The 19,712-nt window shown below is 40.2% G+C and overlaps 1 protein-coding gene across 2 annotated transcripts; it reads right to left on the bottom strand.

Annotated features, from left to right (window-relative positions):
• Nucleotides 1-1,708: 1,708 nt before the first annotated feature.
• On the bottom strand, nt 1,709-17,206 carry LOC149917131 (uncharacterized). Of its 2 annotated transcripts, XR_016468599.1 has the most exons (6): nt 17,058-17,206; nt 14,473-14,616; nt 13,883-14,044; nt 5,244-5,423; nt 2,816-2,969; nt 1,709-1,867 (listed from the first exon to the last, which is right to left on the bottom strand). XR_016468599.1 is itself a non-coding variant. In XM_090144632.1 (4 exons), the coding sequence occupies exons 1-4, from the start codon at nt 17,176-17,178 to the stop codon at nt 9,124-9,126; spliced, it is 471 nt and encodes a 156-aa protein (XP_090000758.1). In that variant the 5' UTR covers nt 17,179-17,206; the 3' UTR covers nt 9,085-9,123. The 2 variants fall into 2 exon arrangements, 1 of the variants encoding a protein (XP_090000758.1); XM_090144632.1 differs by lacking the exons at nt 1,709-1,867; nt 2,816-2,969; nt 5,244-5,423 and adding an exon at nt 9,085-9,167.
• Between the last annotated feature and the right edge of the window lie 2,506 nt (nt 17,207-19,712).

Genomic DNA, 19,712 nt, shown 5'->3' with positions numbered 1-19,712 from the left:
CACCTCCTCACCTCCTTGCTGACCCACCATGTTTAAAGGCAGAGGTCATGGACTGGGTTGAAAGGATCATTTTCCACATCTCAAACAAACAATTCTGATTTTGTAAAGCACCACTTGAAGAAGCTCCAAATACAAAACATCTGCTTTAGTCTGCTAATACTAGAGTTCCTCAGCACCTCTGGATTTGGTCCTAGAGTTGTTTTAAAGCACTAGGTAAATTTACGTATCTGTACCAATAAAATATTGATCTCTTTCAGGTTTCCTGTAGACCAAGGGAAGGTCTGGCAATTGCATCTGTCACATGAATGCAGAATTGTACAACAAAAGCCCCTTGAGCCACAACAGTTTTCCAAAATCTAACTTTTTAAATATTGATGTTGTTTTTCTTGTTGAATCTTTGCCCTTATGTTATTTTATTTTATTTTTCATCAGGGTCAGCTATCACAAAGGACTCAAAGAGCAATGACTTCATACATTTGTTCTTTGTACGCTATTTTTTCCTCTAATTTAATTGATTCATGTTCGTATCACACTTTATGGCAGTAATACATATAAGCCATAATACTTGATATTCTACATTCAGCATTCAGTTGGCTAGCACTACAGGAAAACTGGTGTGTAGTGGGTTAAACCTGCTTCCCATGCTGCTCGTTGGTTATATTTTATTTACCAGCATTTCTATAATGTGCTATTTTTTTTCCCTTTTGAGATTTCCTCGTTTCTTTCAGAACACTTTCACCTTATTTCCGGGCTGTTTCTCCCTAAGGGCCAAAGTGGAGGTTCAGAAACTTCATATGAACTTCCTGAAAAAGAAACAGATCACCTATTAAAAAACCCAAGTGGAATGTGCTGTGAATATAGTTTAATATGTCCCAAAGAAAGAGCTGGCTTTAATCACAACGTAAGATTTAAAATTCATTGTTGTACCAAGGTTATTGATTTAATAATGTATTTATTATTTATGATTTCTATGGCAGATGGAATTGTATTTCCATTATTTGATTCAGGTTAATCAGGGGATAATGTGGTTCTTTTATACTTTCACCTAAAGACTCTTCTGGTGCTCGAGAAGCAAATTGTTTTCCAGAACTGCAAATCAAATCCCTCTCTGTCACATAATTATGGCCATTTCCCTACAAAATTATAATCTGTTTAAAATCGAGGGTTAATATTTGAACTAAAATAATTGCACGCATATGAATTACATCCCAAGGAGGAAGGTTCCAGGAGGGGCTCCAGCCTTTTAGATGCTTTCACTGCTTTTAAGGCACTTGTACCTGGCCTTAGGAATGTGCTACTGCTCCACTCCTCCAGGCACAAAACTTCTGCTGGTAACATGGTGCTGCTCACTGGCTTTAGTGCACATAGGTGTGCTCCTCCGGCTTTAGTTTTCTGTCATTCAAGGCCAAGACCTCAAGAAGAACAAGCATATTCCTGAGATGCTGCAGACAAGACACTCCTGCACACACTCACCTCTGGCCACGGTCGGAGGGACACCGATTTGTTTACCTTCAGATCAGTTGTGACACTTATGTATCACAAACTTCACAAATATTTATTATTCCTTTATCCCAACATCAAACTGCTGCTGCTGAATCATTTGTTTTCTTGAAGAACAGCAAATGCTACTGGTGACAGGCTGTTAAAATCATTCCAGAATGCACAAAGCAAAGAAAGAGGAGAAAAATCAGAGCAAGATTTTCACGCCCGAGCCCACAGTTGTCAGCCTGCAGCCTGTAGACCGTTGGATGATGTTGGGTGGGCAAAGTGCATCTCCCAACCACTGTGCATAGGGCTGAGCCCTCTCTGCCTTGTAGTAGTAAGCAGCTTTCACTTCAGTTTGAAGAGCTCTTCACTTGCTTGGACGCTTGTGAAAACAGAAGGAAAAACAAGGTGTGTTTTTAATAGAGGTTGTAACAAACAAGTGGTCCTATGAGTGAATGTGCACTGAGAATTGGATGTAGGGAACTTCTTTGTGGCCGTGTTTTCAACTGCTCTCTCAGCTTACACCTAGAGACTGCAGGCTGTGGGATGGGAGACACATTCAAAGCTACATTTTAGAAAAAATAAAACAAAATACTAGGCTAAAATAGCAATAGAGATGGAGCGAATGAAAAAAATATCAGTTTGCCTGAGTCTGGGAATGTTTCCACAGTCTGATGGTGAGAACTGAAAAAGTTCTCATATTTTCCAGGCAGGCAAAGAATGCCTCATCAGCACAGTCCATTTTCAATCCTCTTTTCTGCTCTTTCCAGAGACAGGATGGGCTTAATTGTCCTCCAAATTTACTAGTCTGCCACTTCTAGGGGATGTGAGCATACCAGCTCTACCCTTGCCATAGTCCCACCACCAAAACTTCTGTATCTCTACCCAGTTTGGAAACAACACTCCATCTACTACATGGTCACTGTGCAGCAACATACAGAAATCAATGGAGAGAAGGAAGAAAGGAAGAAGCCTGCACCACTTAGGATATTCAAGGAAGAATATCCGCATCTGCAAAACCTGTGCTTTATTTCCACTTTGCTTTATTTTTCCTTGAAATAAAAAAGGAACTTGTGGGAAAGTCTTCCCCTGTGCGTATGCAAACTTTGGAAGAGAGAGGAGAATGGTCAGTGCTATTGCAGTCCCTTCCCAAGATCCTGGCTCTGCACATTACCAAGCTCAGGCACCTTCCCACACAACTGTAAAGGCAGTGCTCAATTTAAAGGTCCAGTGGTGCTGCGGGACAAACATACAGCTCTTGCCAGCTCGTCCACCCTTTGCTGCTATGCACTATCTGAATTTTATAGTTTGGAAATGAGGGGCATCTTACCCAATTAGGTACTCCACAGCCTAATCAGCGTCTTTCTCTAGCAGGAAAATATTATGCGTTTCGACCCAGCTGTTCCCTGGTGTTCTGTTGTCAGTCATATTCTGCTGGAGAGAAAAGCGATGGCGAGCCGAGGACATTCCTGCACATCTGTTAGCTGAAAGGCAGCAACAGTAAAGGAATTAAGTGCAATTTTCAGAAACAATAAGAATTAGTTGCTCGTCTGATGCTAACGGCGTGCACCTTTTCTACTTCTTTCTCATGTCTGTCAAATAACGTAATTATTAAGGACCAACAATGTGGCTTTTTATGTGAACCAGTGCTGACTACATTGGAGTACTGCATTTTTAATTATTACAATGTTAAATTGCTTTGATTGCTGACACTCTCCTGATTCACAGAGCATTTTTATGACATTTATTTAAAAAAAAAAAAAAAGGCCAAAGTTTATTTTACAATCTGCAATAAAGCAGAACACAAAAACCAGCAATTGGCTCAATGATCCCAGCACATTAGTTTTATACACAGACTGCATATTATTCTTGCTCTATAAGTGATGTGAAAAGCAAAATTGAAGTCCTGTACAAAATTTGATCATCTTACTTAATAACAACAGATGCTCAGAGCGGTGGCATTTTGAAAAGAGCTCTGTATGCTACTGGTTATTAAATGGCAGGACATTTGGCATCCTCTAGCATTATACCATTTGAAAACCATAGAGTCACATAAATAGCCGATGAGAGCTAGAAAAAAAATTTAGCTCCTGTCTGCATAACAAAACTCACTTCATTTAAAACATTTCAAATGATTAGGCTGCCTTTCAAAAGAAAAGTCCATACAACTTATTAGAGGGAGAACTTCCCTTTTATCTGGATAACACAGGAAAGCAAATATGGGGGGGGAAGAGAAGAAATGGTTCAACAGCATGACTGATCAGCCTTAACTGAGAATGCTAATGGCTTCTGCTGCTTTGTGTCAAAGGCTCAGAACAATTTGGAAAAGGCTTTGGCTCAGAATTTCGTTCTTGATTTTAAAATGAAAATATTGGCAATATGTAGCCAAATTAACATAAATGCAGGACGTATCAGCAACACATGGGTATCATTTTAATAGTGCAATTCCTATTCAATAAAGAGGAATCAATAAAGATGGTGGCTTACTTTCTTCCTAGTATAAATTATACTCACAGAACATCTACTGCCTACATGGTTATAATGTTACTATTTAGTTAGATTCATGTATGCTCCAAAAAGTTCTAATCAAGTTGACGGACACACAGTGTAGCTTTCTCTGAGTTTAACCACCAATATTTATCTGAGTTTAACCACCATTATGCTGTGCCTTTATCAAAGCAGAAACCACCCAAATCTATTTGCCCAACATGTTTTACCTAGACCAATTCATTCCACCTACCGTGTAAGGAAAACCAGCAGAAATGCAAAAAAGGGTCTGTGTTAGGCATTGACACCATTAATAATAATAATAATAATAATAATAATAATAATAATAATAATAAGGGGGGGGGGAGAGGGAATTGTTTCAGAAAAAAAAAAAAAAAAAAGAAGCATTTGCCTGAGAACTGAAGAAGAGATTCACTGGACTATAGGGGATGCATATGTGTGCCTTGCACTTGCCTTTTATGTCTGCTTAATAAAATCTTGAAGATTGGGTTATAATGGAGGTGCTTATACATCCTTAAGTATGGCGTTGCAAATGGTGCCACTATAATTAAGAGTGCATTGTTGTTTGTTTTATGCTAATCTTCCTTCAGTGTGACAGACTGTCACCTGCATGGGGGGTAACTTTCAGCACTATATTAGCCCATATGGCACAAGCTAAATTGTATCTAAGCTATGGGCTAATTATGGATGAGTTAATAAAACCAAGCAATGTCAGTCTGGCCACTTCTTCTGGTCCTCTGCCGACCCCCCAAGTGAGTTATTGCCTGCACTGCTCTCTTAAACTATTTCCATTTTGGTTCTCGACAGTTGCTGCCAAGCTTTATGTTTAAGACACTTTAATCCTTTCCCTTTCTCAATCCCATACGAGATTGGATCAAAACAATCCCTCCACACTTTTTTCCATGTGATAACTCTCCCCTGCTAATCAAGGGTTGGCGCAGTCCACCAAATGATAAAGGCCCAGTGTTAAGTTTCCTGGAAAGTTGTTTGCACAGCTGGGATATAACAAACAGGTTTTCACATTTTCTGAGAGTAAAAAATATGGATCATCTTCCCTAAGTATTTGGTGAAAGACATGAAAACTTATTCCATTAAATGCACATCCAGGTAACAGAAAACCTTAGGAATGGACGAGGACGTGAAGAGGATTTTCACATGTTTTAAGGTCAAGCACATGCTTAAGTGCTTTTTTGGACAAAGGCCCAGCAGCTTTTCTGTCCTCACAAAGCAGGCTGGAAAGAAGAGGGTACCTTGCAAGTGTTAACATTCCCACATCACTCTCTGTGCTCTGCTTTGTCCCATCTTGCACCTTTTGGTTGTCAGCCCTGGCAGCTGGGAGCGCGCTCCCTCCTCACGTGCTTTGCTTCTCCTGTGCAAAAGATAGGGCTGTGCTGCAATTTGCAGTGCTGTGGGTAGGGTGAACTTTGGTCCTGCAATAAACAGGGAGGAACTGTGTAAAAACCTTGTCAATGGCTGAGGAGGCGAAAAAAAGGGTAGGGTGTTTCTTCAGTAAAGAAAGTAAAGAAACTGGAAAAGAATAAGGAAGGGAAAAAGTCCGTAATTACACAGAATTATTAAGGTTGGAAAAGACCACTAAGATCATCCAGTCCAACCATCAATCCTTCACCACCATGCCTGCTGCCCATGCTACTCTTCTTTGCCTCTACTCACACCAACAAACAGCACTTCAGGAGCAGGCAGAGGCCAAGTCCACACGTGAAAGGGAGAATTACTGAAAGCTTTAATTAAATCAAGTTCAAATATCCTTTTTCAACAAAAAAAACACATCATGTTAAGGGGATGCATTCATGAAACACGGCAGTGAAGAACTTCCCCAGAGTTATCAGCACACGGACACGTGGCAGCATGGAATATGAAGCATCTCCAAGCACCACGCGGCTCATCGCACTGCTCACCCACAACCCAAGAGTGCAGAGCTTAGGACAGATGTGGCATGGTTCTGCTCAGCCATCTCCAAGACATCCTCCAAGGCATCCTCTACTGGTGTATGGGGCTTTTAGGATTTTGTTTTCTGCTTTCAGTCCAGGTGAGTTAGCAATGGAGTAAAACAACAAAAAGGTCATGCATAAACCTCGGGAGAAAAGAAAACAGAACATTGTCTTGCTTTGTTGGAACTTCATCTGAATCCTGCCTCTTTGTGCTGCAACGGTAAATGTTCAGAGCACACATCTTGGACTTCATTTTCTTCACAACGTTTGTGAGAAATAAAAGACAGAATTGAGAAGCGCTGAATTGGGCTATGATAGCAGAGGCTTCACGCTTCAGGCTTTGGCCCCAGCTGGCTCCATAGGGATCTTAATATCTCTCTGTGAGACAAGACTGAATTATGCCAACACATTAAAGGTATTTAATAAAAACTTTCAGTTGAAGAAAGAAAAAGAAGGAAAGACACAAAGAAGGACAGAAAGAAAGACAGAAAGAACGCAGGCTGAACTTCTAGGAGTTAGTAACATCCTTCCAGGCTCAGTAGTCTCATTTCTCACTTTTAGATAAAGCCGTACAGCTCCAAGAGGAAATACCACAAGGTTACTGTGCTTCAGAGCTATTACTTCCACATTACAACTTCATTCCACTCGCAATACAAGTATGCAAGAAATAAGTACATTTCTTGTTCTTTATTTCCTGTAAGGAACAACGCCATGTTTCACACAATGCCTTGTTAAATCAAAAATCATTGGGCGAACTGCTTTTAAACCCATCAGATATAATGAAATATTTCATCTGGAACTGGAATTACTTTTTCAATTCCAAGTTCTACTCTCTCTTTGTCTTTTTCCTCTTTCCCTTCTGATTCTCTTCCCTCATTTTATAGACAGTCTGTTAATCCACTCAGACCCACAGTACTGAAAACTCTCTTTTCACTCAGTGAGTCAACCCCTGGAAGCATGCTATTGCCTTGAAAGTAAAGTTCAGACCTAATCACCACTTGGACAGTACAAGGAGACAAAAGCAATATCATTGTTATTCAAGTTACTTAGTCCCTTACCCAAGAAAAATTCTTCCCTGGACTATTGCCTCAGTTGAGTGAACCCATAGGTTTGAAACTGAGATTAAGTTTTCCCCCTAAAAGATTAACTTAATTAAATGAAATTCAAATTTAATTCAAACAAATTCAACAGTTCTAGGATATCTCATGGTTCATGTTACACGGATGAACTTAAATGATGCCAGCCGCCCTTTCTGGCCTGATGGATCCCGATGAGTCTATGATTCTGTTTAATTACTTAACAGAATAATAAATCAAATGGTAGAGGCCAATTCAGCCTTCAGAACTGAATTCTTTTTCCTCACGTTCTTTGTAACATCAGAGAGATTTTATATGAGTATGTTGTTAAAATCTGGAATTACTGGATTGTGCTTCTATTTCAAATATCAGAAACTCTTCAGAGAGTTTCTGGAGAAGATTGTTAAGGTTTTCAATGCACAACACAATTGTGATCCTTGTTAGCAGGATGTCATCCAAATGGTTCTTTCCAGCACTGTGAAGCAAGCTAGGAAAGGAAGCAGCAGCATACTCAGGAACTGGAAAACTGCTACAGAACTTTACTCAGTATGAGGATGCATGGAAACAAACATTCTGCAGAAGACATTGGTGGATTTGTGGCTGAAATGAGTATGTCCCTACACAATCTTTCATTGTAGAAAATTCTCTGCAAAAGACCACCTAAACTCTGTGACCTATCAGGTTTTCTAATGCAAAAACAATGTAGTACAAATTCCCTTTGAGTCTTTGTTCTTACGATTTACACCTCAGGTTGCTTTCTCCTTCGTAGTAATTCCTCTTCTGTATCACCTCATGTTTGAGAGTTCTAAAGATTAGACCACTTAACAGCACACTGTGTTCACTATACAAATTATTGATTGCCTGGTTTTAGACCATTTCTCTCGCAGTTTCCTGTAGCGAATTGAGAATGGAATATGGCTGATGATATGTGCCCTTTCCTCAAGTTCAGGCACCCAAATGCTTGAGTTACCATTTCACAGGATGTTTCTCTCATTATCTCACTCCGCCTAACCAGTAATGCTCAGGTTTTCAGAAGCAGAACAGCACTTGCTGACAGTATGAGACAGTGATTATTTTTTTCTATTACAGTTGCATACATGAGTACTACGTAGAATCTGTATTGTACGTTTTCTATTTGTTTCCACATTCCTTTTGTATGAAAAGAAAGTCCAAACCTAGCTGCAAAGATAGGATGTATTTATGAACATAACCAATCTTGATACTTTTCAGAGGCATTACTTTCAGAGCAGCCTACGTACATAAGAGAAAGGTCCTCATTTACAATGGAAAATTCAATCATTTGATATTCAGCAGCTGGATACTGTAAAAATCATTCTTTCTGAATTTCATATTAACTCATGGTAAGCTGATACACCTGAGCTTTTTACAACACTTGGGGTTGAGTACATATAGATTGCTTAACTTGGAAAGGTCACTCGGTGCTGTACACAAGAACCTGACCACAGTAATCTGTAAAGAGCTGTTATTGTTCTCCTTGTTTGTAAAGACTTTAGGAATGTAAACATCAGCGCTTGGGCTCTTTCTTTGGTATGTATCGAATTCATGACTGTTGTGCGCGAAGTTTACAAATGTAAGACTTTGCAGTTGGTTTTGGCAAGTCTAGTCATAATCTTCAGCGAAATCAAAACACAGCAAAGATCACACTCCACATTTCTAAGACCTCATTTAATTAAAAGCTTTCGTTGGGAAGGGATAGTTTCAAGCTCTCTCTCTTCTTCCTTTGCATACAGACATAAACATTTACCAGAACCAAACTCAGCATTGATTTTCGTTTATCCCTTGCACTCGTCTGGATTCCCCAGAGATGAGCAGATGAGGTTAAGGTTAAGAAAGTTATGCACAACAGCTCTTAACCCAATGGCTAGGAAGATAAACAATGTGTTAGTATCGTTTAGGTGAACTAATCTATCAAATTTCTTATCCCTGTTGGATTTGGGATGGAGAGTTCCCACTTTTAAGTGCATATTTCATCAGTACATCTTCAAAAGGCATCTTTGCAAGATTTGAATCCAATATCCATTACGAAAACAGTATAGTTCCTTGAAGTTCAGGCCACGTGTTTGGACAAGGTCACCTGGCATGAGTTATTGTTCTGTCAGATGCAGTTGCCATGCAGTTGCAAGCGCATCTAAGTAAAGTTAGAGAAAGAACAAAACATAAGAATAGAAATCTGCTTGATGTTGCATTATATTTTCTCCATATTTCTTCCCACGTAAAAAAATTAGATGTCAATATTCACAACCCCTCATTTAAGCCAGAGGCTTAGCAGAGACTTCCTCCAGTCAGATCTTCAACTAATGTAAATTGTCTTAGCATCGGTGACACTAGTGAAATCACAGAAATTTATGCTACTGGGAAGTCATGTAGCTAGAGAACTGTGCCATCTTAATCACTGACAAGTTCCTGTACTATTGATGATTGCTCCCAGCAAACATCTGGGAGAGCCCCAGTCTAACACTGACTTTTTTGTGACATTCACAATTTAACAAATGTCTCTTATAAGGACAACTTCTGGAAGCCAATGCAGTATTTATAGTAGCTCTTTATGATGAATGTTGCCAATTTCAATGACACTATTTCCATCTTGCAATCACTTAAGCTGGAAAGACTGTTAATGCTATATTTTTCAATATACAATTAGGAAGTATTTGAATATAAAATTCTAAGCAGGATCAATGTCTTGCTCAGATACTTCTTTTCCATTTGCCTACTTAAAGAAAAAAATAAAAGGCATTGTCTAATAATTTCTCTTTGTTTTTCATATTTGCACCAAATCCAGATTGTTTCCTCCCTTAGGTAAAAGTTTTTATTTATTAAAAACAAAAGTGTGTGAATAGTTTTATTTTTCATGCAGCAATTTTGTTCAATTTTCATAAAGTGAGAACATTCACTCAAGGTTTTACTTGTGTAAAACCAAATTAAAGGATATATTTAATATGCATTCCCTGCAGCCACTTTCCTCTATGGAAAACTCTGGAAAGCTGTGGAAGCCAAAGGTAGCCTTCTTTCACTAATTTTGGCCTTGGAAGATCACATTCTTGTGAAGACTTTTGCATCTTTTTCTTTTTTTTCCTCCAGTTTTTATTATTTTTTCTCTACTGACTACAAAACTGGTTATTAATAAAAGTGAACTTCAGATACTTTATCTTAACTTCACGAGAAGTTAGTAGAGTCTACTTGTCACCTAAACTCTGCTTCATTCTCCAAAGAAACCCAAGACAATATATTAGCAACAGAAAGCAGATATGGGCATCATTTAACTACAGCAGTTGGAGAAGTTAAATTCTGCTCTCTGAGGCACAGTTTGGGTTTTATCTCATTTTCTCCCATAGCTCCACTCTGTCCACTGCATGTAGTCACCAGTTCCACGAGTAGGTACTGACCGCGTTATCTAGGACATGCCTGGCCCACACAGAGCAAAGCTGTGCTCCTACTGGAGAAATACGTATCATCCAACAAAATAACTACTCAGATTTCTCCTGAAACTCTTATTCGTGGAGATGGGAACTAGGATGCATCAAGAACTAGATTTTCCTTGGTGATCATCATCACCAGACACTAACAGTGTCAACTCACTTACATGAGCGCCTTTTTATGTATGCAGAAGGCAATAGCTCATTTATCTAATTTTATCTTCAAGCAATAAATTGGAGAATAGTTACTTCAGATAGTTACTTTAGACTTTTCTCCTCATCACAGATTTACAGATGTGACAGCTGAACCTCAAAATTAACAGAGGAATTTTATTTTCTTAGTCATTACTTGAATAACTCTGAAGTCTTTTAGTATCGTAATTAGTAGAAGGGAAGTAGACAAAAAATAATTTGCCCATTGAAAAGGAGAAGATTTAGAATGAATGTCTAGTAATCATACATGGAAATACTCAATGCTCTGTTAATAAAGAGTCCACAGCTGAACATTTTCAGTGAAAACAGTGCCTACAGAAGTTATGTATAAGTCCTTAAACATCTTTTTGATCTAGGCTTCCTCTTTCCTCAGGTCTATCACACGTTTTAATTCAATCAGGACTGTAGGATTTGGTCCTTCATAAATTTGATGTTTGGACAGCAGTCACTGTTGCCTACACACAGTTGTAAAAAATAATAATTTGTGCAAAAACAAACAAATAAACAAAAAAAAACAGAAAAGCATCAAAATACTTGGCTTGCTTTTTGGCTGTTGTAAGCCAGCATAAAGAGAATGACTTCAGAAAAGTTATGCCAATTCACAGTGCTGACAACCTGCTCCACTGCACTTAAGCATCTTGACGTGCTCCAGCAGTTTGGTATTTATTCTCTTACGTTGAAAAGACTACAACACACATTTTTCATCTGCTCTCAACAAACTGCATTTGATTTCCCATTGGTTAGAAATATCAGCTGTGGTCGGCCACAGAAAGGTTGTCCAGCTGCTTGGAGCCCATTTAAATATGAATTGGAACGAGAGCGTTTCATGGAAATTTGGACGCTCCTAGATCTCCCTGGCTTTGTCCGCCTGTAAATTGTTTGTCCCTCCTTTCAGTTCAATAGCTTCTTTCAAATTGTAACAAACAAGTATGCTGGGGAATACTGCAAAACATCTCCAAAGATGTAGTGCTCTTTTATATTCCCGGGCATGTCACTTGCTAACAACCCAAACGCCTGCTCCTGCAAAGTGGAACAAGGGCGAGAACTGACAAAAATTCCCGCTCCAGAGGAAACAAGCAAACAAACCAACCCATCCCTCTAAACAAAGAGCAAAAAATATTTCCACAATTAGCCAGTTGAAAAAACGGACAGAACCTGGCAACCCCTACTCACGTGTGGGCCTCACTTTGCTCATGTCTGGCTCATTTAAAATGGTTGCTGTCAAAAGTAACGGCCAAGAATTGGTTCCTGATCTTCCATGAGAAAGATAAAGCACAAAGTAAAGAGAATAAACTGTGCCGTACCAGCATGAAATAATGATGATTTCATGACAGATCTTCCCAACTTGCATAAGATTAATTGTCACTAGAAAAAAATTGTGAACTGGGCCCTGGAACTTCTTTTGAAGCTTGGGTATTCATGGATACATACTTTTCTTACAAATTTTACTGAAGCAAAATTCAAGTCTAAATTCAGGTGCATTATGTATGGCCAGATTGTAGTCTCTGGAAATCAGCAGAGCTGTGGTGGAATTAACATTAATAGTATTATTAGTAGCACTATTATTTTTCTAGCAATCCGCTATTTTTCTTCTTGATTCATTTAGGGAGAAAATGAAACTGCAGATAAGGTATGTCCTTTTAAATATTTAAAACAATTTGCTAATATCATAAAAGAGCAAATTGTCACACTTGTTTCTCCAGAATTCCTCTGTCCATTGCTAACTAGCAATGCTGGTTATCCTAAACACAGATAAGACCTTTGAGATCCAGAATTTCTATCTTTCCTGATATGCCTACATGGAAAGCAATTCTTTGTATGAACTCAGAAACTGGCAATGGCAATTACTGCGGGTCCAGAGCATGTTTTCAGCTTTTGTCCTTTCTCTGACAATCGTGAACTCACAGTATGGAAAGGCTTATTTCTTAAATGAGATTGCTTTTTTCAGTTTAAGTTCTATTAAGATAGGTTATCGACTTTATGTATAATTAATGGCTTCCAAAGTCCTACATATTTACACGTGATAAATCCTGGCACTGGGAAACCAACAAATTTCTGTTGTTTATTGACCTCCCTTCTTCCCCACCCAGGAGTAACAGAAGTCACTTGAACTAAAGCCCTACGGCTTCTTCCATAAACATGTCTGGATGTTTCTCACTTAGGTCGATGTGACAATTATTAGAACTGGCACATATAAACACAAAAAGCAAGAGGCATTAACAGGTCTATTCACTAAGGGTTCTGCACCCTTTCTATGAAAAGAAAAAAAAACTTAAATAAAAGTAACATGCCTAAATTGCGTAAATGTCAAGGTTTTCTCATTCATTAATTCCCCTCTCCTTGATGTGTAGCACTCCCAACCCTGTCTACACTCAACGGAAAGTGCCGGACTGAGAAAAGGCAAGTCATCCTGGCACATTCGCTATCTCACAAAGGATGCATTCTTGGACTATGATCCAAAAATGCACTTACGTGCATTGCACCTATGAAGAAGCATTTGTTTGGAGCTCATTTCTTGTCACCCCTGTGGGGACTCACAACAATAGTGTTGAGCACGCAGGACCGGGAATATCCTCCAGGTGCCTCACAGCCCTGACCTACTGTATGAGAGAGAATGAGAAGCACAGAATAGAGTGGAGAGAAAAGTTCCTTTTCCACATCTACTGGCTGTACCAGAGAGCACCTTCCCTTGAGAAAGATGGTCATCTTGGGGCAAAGCACGTACCCATGGAGGGGACTGATGGCTCCCAATTACTGGTGAGATCTGCTCTTGTAGGGGAATCATTACCCCATGGGCATGCCTCTAAGAGCAGATACCACTGCTTGTGCCCTGGCAGACTGCCAGCTCACAGCATCACTGGGGATGTGGGTCCTGCTCTTTTACAGAGAGGTGCTGAGCTTTTATTTGTGAATGGTCTCTTTCTTAAGCTGAATAGAGTTTCTACTGGAAAAATGGTCTCTTTATGCATTGAAAAATACCTAATGCTTTCAATACCCCAAACAATTCCTTATAGACTCTACAGAAACAAAATGCCTTCTGTGCTTGATGCCCCCTGAACATCTCAAGCTTAAATTCTCCCTGTATATCATGATTTCACCAGGCTTGTAAGAGCAGCACTGCTTCAGAAAGAGAGCAGGCGGAGACGGGAAAGGACCGACCCCGCTGCAGGTTTCAGTGCACAAACCCAACCCCACTACAGCCACACTATGAACTTACTTTCTTCCTCCTGACTCTCCCCAGTCACGTAACTGGCACGTGATGTGTGGCACAGATGGTGCGCGGTGGCATGCATGGAGCGTGCCAGCTGTCTGGCGTGGAGACACAGGTGCTGCTGCTCGCCGGCGCTGCTAACTGGAAGGCAGACCTCCAGGAGCCAGCCTCGAAGAAAAGACAAGGGACATCATCCACAGCTCTTGGTTTTAAGATCAAGCGATGCACATGCATAGTACAGAGGATAACAAAGGCAAAGTTAACTGCTGAAAGATGTTCTGCTTTATACTTAAGCTTGGTGCGGTAAGAAATAATAATTTCACTGAGTAAACAGAAAATGTATGACTATAAACATTTTTATGCACACAAAACTTGCATTCATCCATAAGGCAAAATTATGGTAAAACACAAGATATTCATATCCTCATTATAGTCTACATGGAAAGACAAGTAATCTCATGTACCCTGTAAAGGAGTCAGATATTTAAATAGGCAAGAGAAAACCCCAGATTCACACCTCGCCTCCCCTTTGAGCTAGAATCATTTCCATTGCACAGTGATTTTAAAGTTGGTGATGTTCATTTTCAAATCCATACCTTTGTAGATCGGAGGTAAGTCACTGCAGGCTGTATATATAAGGCAAACTACAGGAATGATGACATCAATGACCAACCACTGCCTGTGATGTAATGCCAGTATTGCAGGTTCCCATTTTCCTTCAGCTACTCTGAAACACCGCACTGCCAGGATATCAAACATGCTCATTGATTAGTAATAGGGAGTTATGGAGAAGCTCTTCCACTGTGCATCAGCTGTGTCTATCAGCAGCCCAGCCCTCGGATTTTGACAGCATGAGATGATCCCAATTCTGCAGGAGGAATAGGAATGGGATATGGGGATGACCACTGACTGGAAGCCAGAAGAGGAGGCACACACACACACAAAAAAAAAAAAAAAAAGGCCAAGCGAGTGGCAGTTTTACAGCATATTGTCATCAAAGCTGAGCAGTCACAAAGAAAGGGGGAAATAGGAAAGTGGATGCAGATAAAGTGGCCAGAATTTTCTTACACGGCCCATAAATATCTGGATGTCAGCTGAGCTGTGAGGAGGCTCTAGGGTTTCCTTGGAGTTATCAGATTTTGCTTGGCTTTGTTGGAAATTCTGTCTTTTAATCAGAGATGGGTGTTTCTGCCTTGTTTCAGCCTCCATCCTTAGGATTGCTCATGCACAGATCCAGTTTTCAGAAGAGCAAAGTTCCCAAAGTTACAGCAGCAAGTACTAGGGATACCATAGCAAAACTATAACACTTACAATTAATCAAGCAACCAATTTGTTCTGGGCCGTTAACCTGTTCAGATCTGAATCTGTGTCTGTATAGATACACTTAATAATTCTGGCAGTCACAAGAGCTAACTTAAGAAAAAGCAGCACTTTGAAAGGTGACTCTGTGCCCTCACTATCGGATCCTACTTCACCCAGATTGGGATGTGGAGGCAAGGGAGCCCTGAACCCAACCTCTGTCCTCCGTGCTGAATCAGGTGGAACTCCACCACCTGAGGCAGAAGCTCTGCAGCAAAGCCACCACCAGAAGGACTCACCAAGTATTACGTTAATTACATTTTTGGGGTGGGTAGCAAGCCTTTCTTTCACAGAACCGGATGAGATGCTGGATGCTCATTGCCTTGTGTCACACGGACAAAGTATTAACAGCAGGAACAGCAGCAGCGTGTCTCTAACTTGCAGCGTTGCTATGACAGAAGCCCAAAACATGGCCCGATCAAATGTTTCATGTAGTCTCTCTTGGCTGCTCTCTGCAATACCTCCTTTGTTTTGCTCCTAGCAGAGCTATTTATATCACACACTAAACTGAAAGGCAAGCTTCCAAAGGTTTGCTTTTTAGGGTTAGTTTGGGCAAGTAACCAAAACCTCTGGTTGCTAGATTGTCCAAACCACCAGGGTTTGCAGAATTAGGCTAGAAATCACTCACAAATGGGCATTCTCCAAAATAATTTTTGCACTCCATTTGTAACGGAACCCCTCTCTTGACATGTTCTTTTATTTTCCTATCAAGATCTAACCAGGATATGAAGGCATTGAATTCTGACTAAGAAAAAATAATTAAGTGAACATTGCCTAACTTGCCTGGAAATATAATGCAAGAAATGACATTTCCTTACACTGCAGCAAAGGGAGTCTGTCCTTCCTTCAGGATTATAGTGGTGGGTCTGGTGGAAAGGTATCAAAATAGATTTGATTTTAATTAAAAAGATTAGAGAAGTATTAATATAGGGATGGCATCCTCTTGGAAAGAAGAAAAAGGAAAATTAAGAAAAAAAAAAAAAAAAAAGTTTTGTTCTGGGATGTTTTGTTCTGGGGCTTCTGTGCTCTGCAAGCCCAGAGATGCTCAGAAGTCTGCATGGGCCAGAGAATGCCAGAGAATGCAGAGGAGAACTTGGCATGGGTATCAGAGGGGTGAGAGATCACAGACCCCACTTATTTAGTGCCTAAGGACTTGCTCTCCACTTGGACCCATCCATCTGCATAGATGGAGCAGGGTGTGTGGTTTTGCCAGCAGATACTTCAAACGCTCAGCTGCGCAGTGCTGTGGCACTCTGTGCAATGGGCCGCCCATGCCAAGTGACCACCAAGCCAAAGTGCAGCAGTCACTAACAGCCTGGAGCCACGACTGCTTCCTGGGAACAGCGTGCTGCTCCCTGGTGCTGCTGCCCATGGGTGTTTAGGAGGTGTGTTTGGGAGCATGAGACCGCACTCCTTTTGCCATTTTGCTCCCTCTGTAGCTGTGCAAAACAGAAGGGTAAGTAGCCTTCGAGAAAGTAAAAATCCTTTAGAAGTACATAATTAAAAATATTATTCAGGCTCTATAATTCTGTAGTTTCTACCAATTATTGAAAAAACCTTACTAAGTACTTTATGAAAGCAAAAGGCATTTCCATAAATTGTTTTCTCCTTTTTTTTTTTTTTAAACTGTTAAATCACATGAAAACTATTATGACTTTTTCTCCTACTTTTTTTTCTTCAAATTAGGATATTCATTGAAACAAACCCTCTCCTGTGCACCGTTCCCTTTTGAATGAATCAGCATTTCCCCCAAGCAAAGGTTTCATTAAATATTTGTCATATTTGTCAGTCAGATTTAACCTGAAACACCACAAAGACTTACCATACAGTGAGTGTAGATGCTGAGGCATCTGTATATGCAGCGACGTCCTTTCAGCCAGCAATTTGCCCAGCAGGCAGCTGTAATCCAGTTGTCGTTTTTGTCTCCCACCAGTGTCTTTCATGCCTGCGCCTCATCCCACAAACCCCTCCTTTTCTGTCTGTTACGAGGACCTAGATGTAAGAATTACGAGTTGCGACTCTTAGACAGGATACACACGTACACGTTAGGCCACGGCACCTATCTTCCTTATGGAAGATGAAGCCTCATTTTACATATTTAGTCTTGACTTAGTTAAAATTTCAAATGAAAGACAAAATGCCTCGTGTCTACTTAAATAATAAATATAACCAAAGCAATACCCAGTAATGCAGAATTGTGTTGCTTTTTAATCAAGATCTCTATTGCTTTGTTTTAAATTACAGATGATCTCTGCCTTCCCAACATGTCACGTCAAAATGCAGCAACTCTGCAAAAGCACGTATTTAAAAAAAAACAGCACTGAGAAACATCTTGTAATATTCATGCAGTAATACTGTGTTTTTAAAGTTGCCCTGTCTGTGTATTTTAAAGCATTATTTCCAATGCCCTTGCTACCTAATTTGTAATACAAATCTGCAGTCCTGAACAAATCCGAAGGTGGACATATGTGTCCTTGTCTAGTCGCTAATGTCCACTATTCCTGTGTATTACAGTGGTTTATCAGCTTGCTCCTTTAAAGAATTTGACAGGAGTTTTTTGCCTTTGGCAATCCAGTTGCAGTCTCATTCTACATCTGTTTTGATTGTCAACCTAATTCTGAGAGCAGTCAAAAACCTAGTCAGATCTCCCATGAATATCTTGGCAGGTTATGGCTTATTTAGGCTACAAGTAGCTCTCCTGGAACAGCATCCAAATATACTGCAGATTGACTCGCACGAATATAAATCCCTCAGTGTTTACAATACCTTCCCGCAAACAATTACCAAAATGCCTCATTGAGCAAGGATGCAAGGAGCAGCCCACAGACCTCCAGACCGCGCCGCGCGTGCTCGCGGGCTGCGCAGCTCCAGCTGCAGCAGCAGCAGCAAGGTGAAACGCGGGAGCTCTTTGGGGAGGGGAGAGCAAATTAAAGCTCACTGCAGGAAAGTTGTGCCCCTGGCACTCTGCTCATGCAACAGCTGCAGATACAACAACTATCATCTGACATTCTGACATATACGTTGAGCAAAGCAGCAAGCGAGCCAATGCCTACACAATATCGCGCAGGGCTCCAAGTCCCAGCCTTGAGCAAAACAGGTGTATGACATCCTGTTGCTAGTCTTCAGAGGTTATGGGTATGAGGAGAGACATCTGAGAGAGGAGCAGATGAAAATAACAAAGAAGGTTAAGGCTCGGGTTGACAAGCTCATTGATAATATTTTAGATGGAACAGACCTGCACGTTGACTACAAATTGCTCCTAATGTCTCTTGTAGACTGCAGGCCACAGTCAAAGCGAAAATGGGCTCATTCATTATTTGAGGCAAGCAAATTTCTGCAAAAAAGGACCCACCGTGACCCAGAAGACTCCAGATGTCCTCCGGGTCCAGGGCTGCAAAGCTGTTCCGGTGCCAAAACAACGGCGTTTTGTTGTGTAGCCATGGCCAGTGTGCTTAGATGGAAATAAATGGCAGCGGTGAAATCCTTTAGCAAATATTTTTGAATTTGGTGGAAAATCCTGTTGCAGCATTTTGCTTTTTAATGTTCTGAGACTAATTGATTATCTAATAGAAGGCAAGTGCGTTGCCAGGAAAGGCATTACTCTCGTGTCAGCATCCAGCGCATGGCTCTTTGTGAAAATTCACTGGAAAAACTGCATGTTAAAAAAGAATTTTAAACAAAATCTTTTTTTTTTTCTTTCTATTATGCATATGGTGGACCAGAAAGAGAACATCGGCTGCCGTTCCTCAAAGTTCATTGCTTCAAGTCACATAGCTCCCTAGGCTAATCAGCCTTCACTAAGTTGCTGTATTTTGGGGAAAGAAAACACATATTAAAGTGAGACCATGTCTACATAAAAGATGCTCGGAAGAGCACTGCTGGATATTAAAGTTAGCATCTGCTATTGTCTGGTTAACAATTGGCAATTACCATTAGTTTCCACTGTGGCTGATGGAGTCACAGATGGCTGATTGAGTCAAGTAAGTGCACTTATTCCTATTCAGGGGTATGGTATAGCAGGAAAATAGTTACACTAACATCATATACAACTGGGCCAAAAAGTCACGAGGCATCAATTTCAGCTTATCTGGTATGTTTGAGACCTGTGCCTTCTAATTTCAAGAGATGTCAAGAGGAAGGAGCATAAGAACTCAACAACTGCAATGAGAGGTTAATATAACACATTAAAATTTCTGGCGACCTGTAGAGGTATGCTACCATTACAGATAAAGCTGCTGGGAAATGCTTGTGTCATTTCTCTTAATAACAATGGCTTGCTCTGTAATGTATTAGAAATATTTCAGGAATCATCTTCAGTGGAAAATGTTAGCCAATTTGTTGGCGTGCCTTTCATTAGAGATTTAATAAGTAGACAAACGTCTAAACACAGCCAATTTGCCCATTAACATCATATAACTGGGTTTGATTTAAGAACCTGTAGTTACCAATATATTGTTCCATTTGGTAATGGCACTTT

Source organism: Phasianus colchicus, chromosome 8 (assembly GCF_987193195.1).
Source record: "Phasianus colchicus chromosome 8, bPhaCol1.hap1.1, whole genome shotgun sequence".
In the NCBI taxonomy this organism is placed as follows: Eukaryota; Metazoa; Chordata; class Aves; order Galliformes; family Phasianidae; genus Phasianus; species Phasianus colchicus.
Note: the sequence above shows the minus strand (reverse complement) of the source record. Positions and strands in the feature narration are given on the sequence as shown.